The sequence below is a fragment of the Melanerpes formicivorus genome, unplaced genomic scaffold (genome assembly GCF_026170545.1).
Source record: "Melanerpes formicivorus ecotype bairdi unplaced genomic scaffold, bMelFor1.0.p_v2 SCAF_2, whole genome shotgun sequence".
In the NCBI taxonomy this organism is placed as follows: Eukaryota; Metazoa; Chordata; class Aves; order Piciformes; family Picidae; genus Melanerpes; species Melanerpes formicivorus.
The window spans coordinates 33,365,367-33,382,194 of record NW_027142354.1 but is presented as its reverse complement, the minus strand read 5'-3'; the positions used below and the strand labels follow the sequence as shown (position 1 = coordinate 33,382,194).

The 16,828-nt window shown below is 42.5% G+C and overlaps 1 protein-coding gene across 1 annotated transcript in view; it reads right to left on the bottom strand.

Moving 5' to 3' along the window:
- KIF26B (kinesin family member 26B) overlaps positions 1-16,828 on the bottom strand; it is a 329,942-nt gene that overhangs the window by 224,132 nt on the left and 88,982 nt on the right. The window contains exon 3 of the mRNA XM_068155679.1: positions 11,307-11,837. Coding sequence (XP_068011780.1) covers positions 11,307-11,837 — 531 coding nt within the window. The remainder of the gene's footprint in view (positions 1-11,306; positions 11,838-16,828) is intronic.

Sequence of the window (16,828 nt, the reverse complement as noted above, 5' to 3'; positions counted from 1 at the left end):
GACATATCAATGGCTCAGTCAAGTAGACAATATATTTATTTTTGCCTTTTCTGAATGGTATCCCTTGGAATTCTAAAGGGAAAATCCTACAAATTTGTTCTCCAATTCATTTGTCATCCCCTCCTTCCCACCTCAGATAGAATGAGCTACCCTTGGTTTCATATATTTTTATTTTCTCTCTTGTAACAGATGTTGAACAATAGCAAGATACAGGAGAAACATCAGCCACAAGACTGAATTGTTATGCAGTGATGAAGACCAACAGGTTACTCATACGAATGATTCACCCCAAGAGAATTTTTAGAAGCCATAAATCTTCACAGACTTGAAGTAAGAAATGAAATAAAAATTTAAAAATAATTCTGAAATTCATAGTACTTACATGGGACTCTGGCAATGCTGTTGAAACAGTTAGAAATTTTTCACTTTTCACTGGTCTGCTTATGACAGGCCTCCATCCAAAACACAGCATCAGTAATCTTGTGTTTATCCTTCACCAGGTTCAGGCTCCAATCTAGGCTCTCAGTCCTTCTGACACTCCAGGGTCATTTTCAGAACAGAGGGACAAGGAGTCTAAGAGCTAAATACATCAGTATCCTTCTCCCAGCCAGCCCAGTTAGACCTTCACTGGAAAGCTTCAGTGGTAGTTTCAGGAATTTTAGTCCTTGGCTATAGTAGATGTATTTAAAGAAAACCTACATAGAATATAAGATACCAATTACCTTATGCCATATGGAAAGTTCCCTCTTTTTTAATCCTAGTATCATAAATAAGGGATTCTTTTTATTGTCCACAAACACATAATTCCTTTATGAATTTTCCTAAGATCTTAGCCTCAATTCTATTTCCACAGCAGTAAATTCCATAGAACTTATTGTGGTGAGTCCCCACCTGGAATATTGCATCCAGTTTTGGGCTCCTCAGTTCAAAAGGGACAGGGATCTACCCCAGAGAGTCCAACGAGGACAAGGATGATTAAGGAACTGGAGCACATGCCTTATGAGGAGAGGCTGAGAGACTTGGGGCTTTTTAGTCTGGAGAGAAGACTGAAAGGGGATCTAATAAATGTCTGTAAACATATGAGGACTGGGTGTCAGGAAGGAGGGGGCAGCCTCTTCTCCCTTGCACCCTGTGAAAGGACAAGGGGCAGTGGATGTAAATTACAGCGCAGGAAGTTCCACCTCAACACGAGGAAGAACTTTACTGTGTCACAGAGCACTGGAAGAGGCTCCCTAGGGAGGCTGTGGAGTCTCCTTCTCTGGAGACGTTCAAGACCCATCTGGATGTGTTCCTGTGCAACCTGCACTAGATTCTACGGTCCTGCTCTGGCAGGGGATGTTGGACTCCCAACCCCTAACATCCTAAGATCCTGTGAACTGTACACTGCATATTTCCTCTTCTCACTTCCAAACAGGCTGTCTTAACTTAACCTCTATGTTCTGAACTATGAAATAAAGCAGAAGCTGACCACTTTTCTCTCTTATGCTGTGCTGTTATTTGCAGCAGGGGAAACAAAGGGGATGACTTTGTGTCAATGCATCAGTTTGTCTTCTCTTCATCCCATCTCTGAATCATTCTTCTCACCATTAAAACACCTCTCCTCCTCTCCATTTATATTTTTGTTCAATGATGTAAGCAACCATCAGAAAAGAAATTAAGTCTCACACATGGCCAAAATCCTTAAGCGACAGAGCAGGGGAGGAAACCAAGACTCCAAATCCTCACTAATTGTGATCTTCTGGCTTTCACTAATTTGCAGGATTAACTCACCCCTCTAATAGTCCACAGATTTCTTCCTCACATCACAGTTGAGTCATGGGGTTTTCATACTCATAGGATAAGCCTACTTAGCTCTTTTTAGTCCATGGGATACCCTTTACCTCTTTCTTCCCTTGGTCACCCCAGTATCACGAAGGGGAAAATAATGATTCTAAGGTCATTAAGCCATGCATAAAAATGCCGCAAGAAATCAAATCACACCAATGTAATGCAAAATGAAATCCCTTCTACAGTTCACACAGACTTCAGCTTCCCTTCTTGATGATATTAGAGAATCAGCATACAACTGGGCTGCTAGTTGAGGGGGTGGACAGGAGGAAAAAAATACAAACAAGCCAGCTCCTCTGATATACAAACCAATCAATCATGGCAAAATGTCAGCTGATAACATACACTAGTTTTAGTATGGTCATATCTAATTATTACTGAGGCTTTTAGTTAGAGAAAAGCTGTCTCGAGATAACTAATGCATGGGGGAAGAGGGCAACAGAGATAATTAAAGGGATATAATTTCAGTGCCAACGAATTTGTTTGACAATCTGTTTCTTATCCCATTCAATCTTTGGAAATAAAATTCCTGCATTTTGTCTACAGTCTGCCCATAGTGTTGCTTTGTTAGAATCCAGGTCACAAAATTAAAGAAAACAGATCAGTGCATGATTGCACGTTTGTTCAGCATCATCATTCAGGAGCTAGTAGTAGCAGGAACAAAGTTTTCTACTGTGTGCACGGAGCTATCATACTTAAATGTGGATCTCACACATGCAGTAACTGAACTGCTATTGAAACACAAGCCACAGGAAAAATTCTGGACCAAAATCTAATTGCACAAAGGCAAAATACTTCCTGTATTAGGTATCTTGTACTAAATTGTTTGTGATTGCATAAGAACATAGTACTAGAAGAGACAGGATACAAATCTCCTTTTCTCTTGCTGCTAAGATGCTTTGGCAAAATAGGTCTCGCTCTAGGAAGCATGGAAGAATTACAGAAGACACTTGTTAGTCTACAGATGGAACAGCTAGCTTGATTTCTGTATCTCCCATTTTATGCTACAGAAGCTGCTTAAGTTACCCTGACACTGCTGTAGCAATCATTAACATTTTTGCTTTTTCCTGCTGAACACTTAGAAGCAACAGAAAAAACAGCAAGTGGAAGAGAAATAAACATCACAGACTTGGAAATAAAGCTTGGAATCAAAATCCTGGATAAGAATACCCCACACAGACATTGGCTCTGTATCTAAAGTCTCTATTGTATGTCCAACTCTAATCATCACCATTTCTTTTTAAAAGCTTGTGCCTTGAAGAATTGATGTGTTATGAGACAGTCATGACCTAAGTAAACTCCAAACAACTCACTGCAAAACTCTAGAACAGGCTGGTGCTTTCTCAGAGAACAGTGTTCCCCTAAACACACATTATACATAAAGAGGAAACAGCACATACTGTAGGCTTTCATCAATTGTACACAAACAAAGCCTTTGATAGGTCTCTGAATAGGCTTGAGATCATTATGCCTGGGGCCAAGAGGCTCTCAGTAGTTTAAGATCTCATTTTCCAACCTTTCAGTCAAAGGCTCTTTTTAAGTGCAGGGGAGAAAGGAACATTTTTTTCTTTGAATATTATCATGTTCACAATACTCATACTCAAATCCTTACATGCACCACCTTTTTCCTTATCAAATTCAAGCTTCATAACTTCCAGCTCTGGAGCAGGAGGTGATTATTCACACCAACAGCCAGATATTCTGTTACCCATACTCCCTTTCATAGCCCACATTGCTCCTGGAAAAGTTGGCCTTTTTCATTTCTCAGGATATTCCCTTCCTGTCACTCAAATCTACCAAACACACTGCTTTTTCTTTTATTATTATCATCATCATCATTATTATAACTTAAAAATAAGTCTACTTGAAAGGCATTAAAGGATTCTTATGCAGATCCAAGAAGGTAGCTAGAGGACTGAGGAAATGCCCACCATGTTATGTTCTACAGCTCACAAAGAAGTGCCCTGTTTTTGGTCTAGAGGCACATCAACACGCAAGAACCATGTAGTTAATTTAGGTTAAAATGATGGTGTTCATTCTGAAGAGGAACAACTGCTTTTGAATAATGGAACGCTTTTACTCTAGTAAAGTTTTAGCATAACCAGTTTAATCTAGTAATTATTTTCAACTCCTCTTCCAAAGCAAACCCTCAATTAGTCTGAATTTCTAAGAACACAAATCTATCACACTTTTTAATGAGGTATTTTAGCTACTTTGGCAGCTTTGAAGTAATAAAAATGTAATTCATTCGATTTCATATCACATTCTCTATAAAAATTATGAAAAGCAATCATTTCATAAAGCTATTTGGACTTTCATCACCTACAATAGTACCCCAGGTCCCAAAATTTCTTTTTTATTAGAAGTGTTCTATAATAACTGGTAAGCAGCAAAAACTTATTTAACACCAATATCCTGTAATTCACATTAGCAGCTCCACAAATAATTGCAGCCTTTCTCAGGTAAAACCTTGCCAGTTTAAATGGGTTTTCTTTGAACAGGTAAGGACTGAAATCCTCTTGAGTGATAAGGAGATTAACAGAAGCCTTTACAAATGTTGAAACAGTGTGACCCCTAGGGTTTAAAAATGCTACTTGTTGATGGCTGAAAAAGCATGATTTTCAGACTCTGGATCAAATTATTGAATTTTGGCTTGTACTTTCCTACATTTACTCAACAGAAAGGGGACCGTTTTACCTTGACCAGATAATCATTTCGGCATTCTAATATTCATAACAGGGTTTTAATTGCTATACTTTGTTTAAAATAAATAAATTCCCTGTTTTGTAAGCAGACAACCTAGCAGCAAAGTTTTGATGCAGCCCCTTACAGAAAACAGCATCATCTGTTCATTTGTGAGCCAGGTGTTTTGAACTAGATCTTTGTTTCCATCTAGTTAACTGGTGGCTAAATATCGAATCATATGAACCAGGGCCAGTAGGGACTGATGAGGAATCCTACATCATGTCCTAATCTCCAGGTAGGCACAGTTTTGTCTAAACTCTTAGCAGCTATTTCTTTGACTTATTCTTAGGAGACTCTACTGATGAGCTCCCATAATGTCTCCATGGAATCAGCTTTTTAGCCTCTGACAGACATAGCTAGTGAGAGACAGTACTATTACTTCTATTTTTCAGAATTTAAACATAATACATTACTAAATCTGGTAGTATATAAATTCTGATTTGTTTCATCTACTCCTGATAGCAATTACTCTTTCTGCAAAGGTAGCTGAGTAGTGACATGTCATTTAAGTCTTGCCCTACACTACCTGCACTAGTTGAGCCCTACAGTATCACAACACTCACTTTTTTAATAGTGGATTTTATTTGTAGTGGGTTTTGTGGGTTGTTTGGTTTTGGGTTTTTTTTTTCTGTCAGAACTGAAACAAAAGTTGCTTCAAGTTTTAGGCAGGCTAGAGGGGAAGACCTTAAAAAGGGAGTAACATCCTAGAGCTTAGGACAGTAGGAGTAACTCTTAGCGTCTGAACTTGTGATAAGTCAATTCTGAGCTGCAGAATGTCATTTCCAAACTAAAGATTCTTTTTGGTGATACTTCAAAGAAGAAAATACAATCAGTTTTCAAAGTACTCAACCACTTCTGTCAAGTTATCTAGACTGACAACAGCTAGTTAACAATCGAAGCAACTACAACAGATGTCACCAAGTCTAGAGCCATGAGAGTGACTTCTCCCTGGACATCAACTCAACATTGAGGTAGAAGCATACAATACCTTTCTGTGTGAAGTGCAAGGCTTTCTATGCCCTGTACCCCTCCATAGGATGATCAGAGGGCTGGAGCACCTCTCCTATGAGGACAGACTGAAGGAGTTGGGGCTGTTCAGTCTGCAGAAGAGAAGGCTCTGAGGTGACCTAATTGTGGCCTTCCAGTATCTGAAGGGGGCCTACAGGAAGGCTGGGGAAGGACATCTCAGGTAGTGACAGGACTAGGGGGAATGGAATGAAGCTGGAGGTGGGGAGATTCAGGCTAGATGTGAGAAGGAGGTTCTTCACCATGAGAGTGGTGAAACCCTGGAATAGGTTGTCCAGGGAGGTGGTCGAGGCCTTGTCCCTGGAGGTGTTTAAGACCAGGCTGGATGAGGCTCTGGCCAGGCTGATCTAGTGTGGGTTGTCCCTGCCCATGGCAGGGGGATTGGAACTAGATGATCCTTGTGGTCCCTTCCAACCCTGAATGATACTATGATTCTATGATAAAATGCCTTCTCTTTGCCTATTTTCTATTTCTAAGCTAATGCATAGTGAAGTTTTTATAATCATTGTTCTTAAAGGAAAATTTAATTCAGAAATAGATATTCACAGGTAAGCAGCTACTGCCTCTTTTTAATTCAACTTCAAATCAAGAAGATTTCTAATCAAGATGAGAATAAGAGATTCATCTTCTTAGTGCTCTTCCCCAGCAATGTTTTCTAAGTGCATAACAAACAAAAAATATTTGTATGGGAGAGAGATCTAAAACATTCTGAAAATGTGTAGCAAGTAAGATTGGTTCCAGTACACAAAGGCAGAAAAAGCAAAGCTTGCATCATCCTACTACTTCAAACTACAAATAAGTTGCTTTTCAGAGTTTTCCTTCTTACTTGACACCAGAACAAGAGGACACAGTCTCAAGCTGTGCCAGGGGAGGTTTAGGCTGGAGGTTAGGAGGAAGTTATACACAGAAAGAGTGATTGCCCACTGGAATGGGCTGCCCGAGGAGGTGGTGGAATTACCACCATTGGAGGTGTTCAGGAGAAGACTTGATAGGGTGCTTGGTTGCATGGTTTAGTTGATTAGGTTGGTTGGATGATAGGTTGGACACGATGATCTTGAAGGTCTCTTCCAACCTGGTTTACTCTATTCTAATTCCTAGTCTGATACAGATACCACATAACAAAAGACTAGAATACTTTCAACGTGCTTAAAGACAACAGCTGTCATTATTTTTCCTTGACTGGACAATTAAAGGTGACATTTAAAGTGACAATTTTAACATTTCAAAGTGTAAAATTAAATGGAATATAAAGCTAACTACCATCACAGACCATTGTCAGGTTTTGCTTGGGGCTTTATGGGATTTGTTGGAGGTTTTTGTGTTGTTTGTGTGGGGTTTCATTGTTTTAGGGTTTTGGAGGTTTTTTGGGTTTTTTTTTGTTTGTTTGTTTGATTTCTGCTTGTTGAGGATTTTTTTGGAGGATGGGGTGTCTTCTCTATTTCAAAGTTACTGAACTGAGAGCAAAGAGTAGGGCACAAATTAGGGTCAATTGAGAAGTTGGGAGCCCAGCTGAAGTGCACGTACACCAATGCACGCAGCATGGGCAATAAGCAAGAGGAGCTGGAAGTCCTGGTCCACCAGGGTGATTATGATGTAGTTGCCATCTCAGAAACATGGTGGGATAACACGCACGATTGGAGTGCTGCACTGGGGGGCTACAGGCTCTTTAGGAGAGACAGGCGAGGGAGAAGAGGAGGAGGGGTGGCTCTGTATATTACAGTCACTCTCTGCCACAGAACTTGAGGTGGAGGATCAAGGGATTGAGAGCCTGTGGGTTAAAATCAGAGGGCAGCCTAACAAATCTGACATCCTGGTTGGAGTCTGTTATAGACCAGCCAACCAGGATGAGGAGGCCGATGAATTATTCCACAAGCTACTGGAGGCTGTCTCAAGATCATCAGATCTTGTCTTTACGGGTGACTTTAACCTGCCAGATATCTGCTGGGAACTTAATTCAGCAGGGAGGAGGCAGTCCAGAAGATTCCTGGAGTGCGCGGAGGACTGCTTCCTGACACAGCTGTTAAGCGAGCCTACCAGGGGACAGGCTCTGCTTGACCTGCTGTTCTCCAATAGGGAAGGGCTGGTGGGAGACGTGACCATGGGAGGCTGCCTAGGGTGCAGTGACCACGAGATAGTGAAGTTTTCAATATGCAGGGAGATAGGGAGAAGCACCAACAGAACCTTCACCTTGGACTGCCGGAGGGCAAACTTCAGCCTGTTTAAGAAACTTATTTGCAAAGTCCCCTGGGTAGCAGCCCTCATGAACCAAGGGGTCCAGGAGGGTTGGACCTACTTCAAACAGGAGCTCTTGAAGGCACAGGAACTGGCAGTTCCCATGTGCCAAAAGATGAGCCGGCGGGGAAGGCGACCGGCCTGGATGAGCAAGCAGCTCCTGGAGGATTTAAAAGGAATAAAGAGGCTGTATCACCTTTGGAAGGAGGGGAAGGCTTCTCGAGGTATGTTCAAGGAAGTTGTTAGATTATGTAGGAATAAAATTAGGGAGGCAAAGGCCCAGCTGGAACTGAAGCTGGCCACCTCTGTCAAAGATAATAAAAAGCATTTTTACAAATATATTAACACTAAAAAGAAGGGCAGGAAGAACCTGCACTCCTCATTGGACCTGGAGGGGAACACTGTGACTGAAGACAAGGAAAAGGCTGAGGTCCTGAACACCTTCTTTGCCTCAATTTTTAACAGCAAGGCAGGAGTTCAGGACGAGTGGCCTCCTGAGCTGGGTGATGGGGTCAGGGAGCAGTGTATTGCCCCGGAAATCCATGAGGAATTAGTTCAGGACCTGCTGAGCCACTTGGACACTCACAAGTCCATGGGATTGGATGGGATCCATCCTAGGGTGCTGAGAGAGCTGGCAGATGAGCTGGCCAAGCCACTCTCCATCATTTTCCTCCAGTCCTGGCTCACCAGTGAGGTCCCAGATGACTGGAACCTGGCCAATGTGGTCCCCATCCACAACAAGGGTCGGATGGAGGAACCTGGAAACTACAGGCCAGTCAGCCTGACCTCAGTGCCAGGGAAAGTGATGGAGCAGATTATCCTGGCGGCAATAACTGTGCACCTGAAGGATGGCCAAGGGCTCAGGTCCAGCCAGCATGGATTTACAAGGGGCAGGTCCTGCCTCTCCAACTGGATCTCCTTCTATGATCAGATGACCTGTCTGGTGGACGTGGGGAGGCCTGTGGATGTGGTCTACCTGGACTTCAGCAAGGCCTTTGACACTGTCCCCCACAGCAAACTCCTGGCCAAGCTGTCAGCCCATGGCTTGGACAGCAACACTCTGAGCTGGGTTAGGAACGGGCTGGAGGGCCGAGCCCAGAGAGTGGTGGTGAACGGTGCCACATCCAGCTGGCGGCCAGTCACCAGTGGCGTCCCCCAGGGATCAGTGCTGGGCCCCATCCTCTTTAACATCTTCATTGATGATCTGGATGAGGGGGTTGAGTCAGTCATCAGCAAGTTTGCAGATGACACCAAGTTAGGAGCAGATGTTGGTCAGTTAGAGGGTAGAAAGGCTCTGCAGAGGGACCTCGACCGACTGGACAGATGGGCAGAGTCCAGTGGGATGGCATTTAACAAGTCCAAGTGCCAGGTGCTGCACTTTGGCCACAGCAACCCCATGCAGAGCTACAGGCTGGGGTCAGAGTGGCTGGAGAGCTCCCAAACAGAGAGGGACCTGGAGGTGCTGATCAGCAGCCGCCTGAACATGAGCCAGCAGTGTGCCCAGGTGGCCAAGAGGGCCAATGGCATCCTGGCCTGCATTGGGAATACTGTGGCCAGCAGGAGCAGGGAAGTCATTGTGCCCCTGTACTCTGCATTGGTTAGGCTGCACCTTGAGTACTGTGTCCAGTTCTGGGCCCCTCAGTTTAAGAAGGACATTGAGACACTTGAACGTGTCCAGAGAAGGGCAACAAGGCTGGGGAGAGGCCTTGAGCACAAGCCCTATGAGGAGAGGCTGAGGGAGCTGGGATTGTTTAGCTTGGAAAAGAGGAGGCTCAAGGGTGACTTCATTGCTCTCTACAACTACCTGAAAGGTGGTTGTAGCCAGGAAGGGGTTGGTCTCTTCTCCCAGGCAACCAGCACCAGAACAAGGGGACACAGTCTCAAGCTGCGCCAGGGGAGGTTTAGACTCAAGGTGAGGAGAAAGTTCTTCACCGAGAGAGTCATTAGTCATTGGAATGGGCTGCCCAGGGAGGTGGTGGAGTCACCGTCCCTGGAGGGGTTCAAGAGGGGATTGGACGAGGCACTTGGTGCCATGGTTTAGTCATGAGGTCTGTGGTGACAGGTTGGACTCTTTGAGGTCTCTTCCAACCTTAGTGATACTGTGATACTGAGAGGGAAATGGTAGGAATCAATCCTTAATCTAACCGGAGACAAACTAAAGGAGCAGCATGGAAAGCTTTTAATTTTACATCCTCCTTAGTGATTATTTCTGAGACAAAATGAACCATCTAGGAAAATTATATTAAAAGGTAAACAAAAATACATTTTCATTGAAGATGAGCTGAAAAGATTGTGAGTGCAATAAAACTGAACTGATTTTCCTGATGCAAATAATTATTCTATTTCCGTAATGTATATTCTTTATTCAGGTCTGCCTTTTTTATTTTCCTCTCCTTAGATCAAGATGAGATCACACACTACCTGCCCAAATGCGATTCAGGTTCACTAGAGCATAAATCCACAAAGCTATAAAGTTACCTATTTTACAGATAAAATAACAGTAGTTCACTTCTGTGTTTTCTAAGTCTTCTTTGGTGCATGTCAGTTACTCATACTGATAAATGTTAAATAGCAATTTAGAGATCTAGGTTGCAATCTGTTCGTAACATAGCAGAAAGACCAACATTCAAGGATACTTATGTTCCTTAAGGAAACCAATAGAGAACTCAAAGAACAGGTTTACATCACAATCTACAAGAGCTTGAGCACTCTGAAAATATCACCATTTTCAGCTAAGTGCACCAAAAAGTTGCTTCTTTGCCATCTGGTTTGAATGGATTCTACAGATACTTATGGTTGCAGCATACCAGGAAACAGCAGGCCAAAGAGGAACAAAAGAACATACTGAGAAGTACATTAAAATCTTCCCAGAACTGCTAATCTGCAGAGATTAGTGGACCTGTTGAATCCATGAAACCCCAAAAAAATCAAACCACCAAGAATTAGTTGCATCTGCAGAAGGCCACCAGCACATACCAGCATCAGGAAGAATGTAACTTGGAATACACCCATGAATGTAGTGCCTGCTACATGTGAACAGACTATAGGATCATAAGCACACACAATGAACCTAAAGACCTTCTGGGTATTTCCAGAATTCCCACCCAGAAGTCATTGGTGTACTAGTGCTCATTTCCACTTGAGTAAACAAGTATGGTTGACTCCCAGCTGTTGCCCCAACCACATATGAGCAGGAGTGAGAACTGTGTGAGGAAATAATTGCATGCATGGCATGAATAGTTATCTACTATTAAAAACAAGAGCTGGGTTCTATTATTACAACAGCTGAATTAATAAAAGATGTTCTAATTAATACTTGTGATCTGTGTCTCCTCCAGCTCAATCTCCTATCAAGGAAACAAATTCACAGGATTCACTGTATGACTGGCTCTACTTCTACCTAACAGGAGCAAGCACCATTAGCATGACCATAAAAGCTTCAATGGGAAGAAAACACATTTTGTTATTTTACTTACTTGGTAGGGATATAAAGTGACACCATTCGTTCTAGACAAAGACCAAGTACCATCAAGGTACTGATGAGCCTGGATAGCCACAGAGTTGAGAACATTACCATTGCTGGGGCTGGTGGCCATTTGAAAGCTGACCTTGGCTTGGTGTCCAGGAGAGCCATTTTTCTTCTCCACACCATTGGCAATTCCTAGACTGTTGGGTTTTCCACCGTGTTTGTTTGCAACAAAGCTCGTATAATTAGATGTAGCGTAAGGAGCAGGCACGTATGCCCAGTCCCTGGGCTGCAGGCTGCCCATGTGCCGAGGACTCACTAACGTGGGGATGTTGGAGAGAGGTGGAGGAGAGCCTGGTGAGAAATCATAACGTTCTGAGTTGGCAGCTTGCTCTAAGGTCAGCACCATCTGAATGGCCTCTTGCTTCAGCTGGTTCAGGTGTGCAGCACAAACATCACATCTGTTGTCCTTCTCATTCCATGCTTTACGAATGGTATTGGGAACTTGGAGCTTGTCATGAATCAAAGAGAAACCTGGATCCTGGAAAATAATAAATAAAAAAGAAAACAAACATTTAAAAAAATTGAAGAAGGGAGAGGGGGTAAGGAGAGAAATATTTAACCATGGTGATCACAGCAATACATGATGCACACAATCAGCAGGAATGAAAAGCCAATTTAGGAGATCAGTTTAAATGCAAACAAAGGCCACTAGATACAGTCAACATATGCCAGCACCAGACTTGGGTGGGGGAGGAAGAAACACACAGATTGTGTTGGAAAGAAAAAAAAAAATCCTTTTCCTGATAAGTGGCAAATATTATCATTTCACCTCAAGCTTCAATGCATGATGGAGAGAACAAATTAACTTGCTTCACACCACTGCACCTAATTTCTGGCTTGAATGAGATCTATTCTTGGTTACACAGGTGAGATCAACAGGAACTCCACTAAAACCAGTGGCTTGTAGCAAGGTTCACAAATTCATCTACTCATCAATTCCAGCTTTTGGTACTCAGAAAATTCAGGAAATATTCAGCAATAAAATATAACTTTTTTAAAGTAACATTTCAAAGCCTGCCTCTGAAGGGAAAAAAAAATAAAATGAAAGGAAAAAAAATTTAAACCCACAGAAATACCATCACTCTCCCAAAATAATTTTCAGAACTCAAAACAGATATCTGACAAAAGTTTAAGACCTTTTCAGCATTTCACTTACCAAGAATAAACTTTTCAGCCAGAAAACAAAACCAATGAAACAAAAGAGAAAAACCTTTTCTGTTCATTAAATGATCTACCACTGCTTTGGGTAGCTGCTAACATCATAAAACAAAACAATGATATTATTTAAAGAATAGAATGTGTATAGGGTCAGTAATTCGTAAAGAGTAATTTCCCTCTTGAAAAGCATAGTCTGAGCACAAACCCATGTGATCAGGTTTAAAACCTCTTGCCTTATGTCTTAATTTCATGTGTAGATCTTTGAATGTCAGTGGTGATCTCCACAGAGCAATGCCATGCTGATCTGACTACAGACACTAAATGCTGGCTTAAATTGCAAAGTGGTTCAGTAAGCCGTAGACCCAAACAGCCATCTTAACAGAAGCTTATCACCAGACTTGCCATTTCATACAGTATTATGCAGTTTTAGAAACTGACAGCAATGCTGGGTGTGTTATACAGTGCAAACAACAGTTACATGCTGGAAATATTCCTTGGAAATTTCACACTGCATTGCTGTGGTTTTGCAGATCAGGCAGAGCAGACTCCACCTTCCTCTCCTGATGTTTTGGAGACCTATTGGTGGATTTTCTTATGACTACTCAAAAAGATTCATAAACAGTAGTATCAGAATTCTTTTTTCCCTCCCTCTCCTTTGTGGCTTTGTCAACTTCAGCAGCAAACTGAAATAGGATTGGAAGAGTGTGGGGGCAGAAATGATACAAATAGACACCACCCTTATTTGACAAACCCCATGACACCCAAGATAGACAGATTTTATGTCTTACTAGTTTGGCTGTTAAGGGAAAGAATGGGTAAGGGGGTACAACATAGGGAAGAAGAGAATTTGTTGGTAAAGGGTCATATTCATTATGATCTGTCTTTATTATATACTCAGGCATTTTATTTTCACTGTTTAACTACCGTGAACAGCTCCACAGCATGCTGTGATTAATTGATTCATAAATCATGGTGCCTCTTTATGCACAGCAGCACAAGAGCTGAGAGTTCTAGCCCCAGAAGCCCAAGAGTCACATAGGCTGATGGGAAACAACAGGAGGCTGAGATGTGATCATGCCTCAAGCTGGTCATTTCTATTTTATATACAAAGGGGGTCAGAGCTTCCAAGTGTGTCAGAAAGGCAGGAACTGGATTCTATACCAACCCTCCCCCCTAAAACCTTCGGGAAAGGGACTGGTGGAAATAAAGGGGGAAAAAAGAGGATGCACGAGATGTCAAATCGTATTTTCCAACCCAGACCATAACTAGGTCAACAGATCACATCAGATCTAGGCACCCTTTCCACAGTGCCAGTTATGCAGTGAAAGGACTCTCTACTTTTGCCATAATGAGCTAGACAAAGCTACCTGCATAGATGAAGCGAACAGAGTCTTCTTTTCCAAGCTGCTTCATGTCAGTCCAGGAAAAAGATTCCTTCAGATAGCTAGTGCCACAGAGCTAGTTGTTCTTGAAAGTTAACTTTCCCTAGGCAACTGGGCTTGAACCCAGGTAATTTTATATAACATTCAGATCCAGCAGCAGTTCAACATGGAAATTCCTTGATCTTGATAAATATTCCAAGGAAATAAAGCTTTCACTCTAAAGTAAGCAAATGTCAGCATGATATAAATATTCAAGTAGCACACCAACTTTAAACAGTGCTGGACAGCAGCGAATTCAGCTTCATCTCAGTGTTAAAACAAACATCAGATCATTCTCTGATACAACAATAAACAGAGAGGGAGAGAAGAAGGGGGAAAGGAAGACTGTTCCTTGTCAGGAGCAGAAAAGTGGAAAACAGGCACAACCTAAACTGATACTCCCAAGAGTGGCCCTACTAACCTATCAGACTCTACTAGATAGGTAGTTCAACACTGGATCCAAGTTTGGAACATGAAACAGAAAAGCCTACAAGACAGCAAATAAATTTGAAGAAATTCAGGATCCAGAAACATCACTCACACTGTGTTCTCAAAACAAAACTGATAAAGTCTTAAAGAGTTTACTCAGTTATTCTGCACCGGGCAGCTCCACTGTAACTTCACAGAATAATCAGCTGACAGGCTTGCAAACATTTAGCAGGAAAGAGGCCAAAGGTGGTCAGTCATTACATCCTTGCGTGAAGAGCAAGGATATGCAGCTACATAGCATTTTCTTTCACTACTTAATCTGCAAGCCATCATCTGCACACATTCCCAAGGAATGCTTATTAGTTCAATAAACAATACTCTGTCCTATAGACATACAATATCTTATTCCATATGAAACAGTGATGGGCAAGCCTCACTGAGCAGCAGGAGTTGGAGAGATTATACTCACTACTAAAACTTGTGAGGTCTAAGAAACTCCATACTCTGTCGCATAAAAGCAGATTTGCTTGTGAAATTTGAGGTTGATATTAGAAATACCATTTATATTTTGGCACTCATTTCCAGTACTGACAGAACAAAGTACAGTGACACTGAAAACTGAAACAGAACTTTAAAAGTCACAAAAGCGTTTGGTTTGAGTTCAGGGCAAAGGTTCATGATGGTTTCTCTTATTGCCATAATGGTTCACCCATCTTTAGTATAAACAGCATTACTATAAACTCTTGTTCCTATAATAAACAAATGAAGGCATTTAAGTGGTTTGAAAGCTTCAAGAGATCAGTCACAACACAAACCACTGCATAAATGCACAAGACAAGCAATGAGAGTGCACTCTGAGCTCTGTTGCAAGAAGCTTTTTTTTTATATTAACCTTGGAGTTTTCAAGCTCAAGTAAACACCAATTCCAGCTATGTTTAGTTTTTCATCTTCTTCACTGTAACCAGATAGTAACTAATCCTTCACCTATGGTCCTGAACCAAAAAACTCACATGGGAAAGACAGAAGAAGGAAAGAATTTTTGCTTTTCTAGAGATCCATCATAGATAGAGTGATATTGTGGTTGGGATCTATTATAGACCACCCAACCAGGATGAAGAGGTAGGTGAAATTTTTTATAAGCAGTTGAGAGAGGTCTCACAATTGCTTCCCTTGTTCTCATGGGAGACTTCAACTTCTTGGATGTCTGCTGGGAATACAATACAGCAGGGAGAGAACAGTCCTGGAGGTTCCTGAAATGTGTGGAGGATAACTTCCTGACAAGTGGTGAGGGAGCCAACCAGGGAAGGTGCCCTCCTGGACCTGCATCTTGTGAAGAGGGAAGAACATGTGGGGAGAAGTAAAGGTTGGAGATTGTCTAGGGCTCAGCGATCACAGGATGATTGAGTTCACTACCCTTGGAGAAACAAGGAGAGGGGTTAGTAAAACTGCCACCTTGAACTTCCAGGGGGTAAACACTGGCCTGTTCAGGAGACTGATTGACAAAGTCCCTTGGGAGGCCACCCTGAAGGATATAGGAGTCCAGGAAGGCTGGGCATACTTCAAGAGGGAGGTCTAACAGGCACAGGTGCAGGCTGTCCCTGTGTGCTGAAAAATGAGTCAGTGGGGAAGGCATCTGGCCTGGCTGAATAGGGACCTTTGGCTGGACCTCAAGAACAAAAGGAGAGTCTATGGCCTTTGGAAGAGGGACAGGTCTCTCATCAGGACTATGAAGATGTAGTGAAGCTATGCAGGGAGAAAAGTAGGAAAGCCAAAGCACAGCTAGAACTCAACCTAGCTACAGCCATTAAGGATAATAAAAAATGTTTCTATCAATTCATTAACAACAAAAGGAGGACTGGGGAAAATCTCCATCCTTTCTTGGATACAGAGGGAAACACAGTGACTAAGGATGAAGAGAAGGCTGAGGTGCTCAAGGCCTACTTTGCCTCAGGCTTTAGCACTGGATCCAGCAGTTCCTTGGACATCCAGCCTAATGAACTAGGAGTCAAGGAGGGGAATCAGAATGAGGTCATCACAGTAAATGAGGAAGTGGTCAGTGAACTGCTATGCCTCTCAGACGCACACAAGTCTATGGAGCCAGGTGGGCTACACCCAGATGTGCTTTCCAACTTTCCATTATTTACCTGAAGTCCTGGCTCACTGGGGAGGTCCCAATGGACTGAAGAGTAGCAAATATAACACCCATCTACAAGAAAGGAAGAAAGCAGGATCCAGGAAACTATAGCCTGTCAGGCTGACCTCAGTATCAGGGAAGGTCATAGAGCAGATCATCTCAAGTGCCATTACATGCCATATAGAGGACAACCAGGGGATCAGGCCCAGTCAGCATGGGTTTATGAAGAGCAGGTCCTGCCTGACCGACCTGATCTCCTATGACAAGATGAGTGACTGTTGGATGAGGGAAAAGCTGTGGATACTGTCTACCTAGACTTTTGAAAAG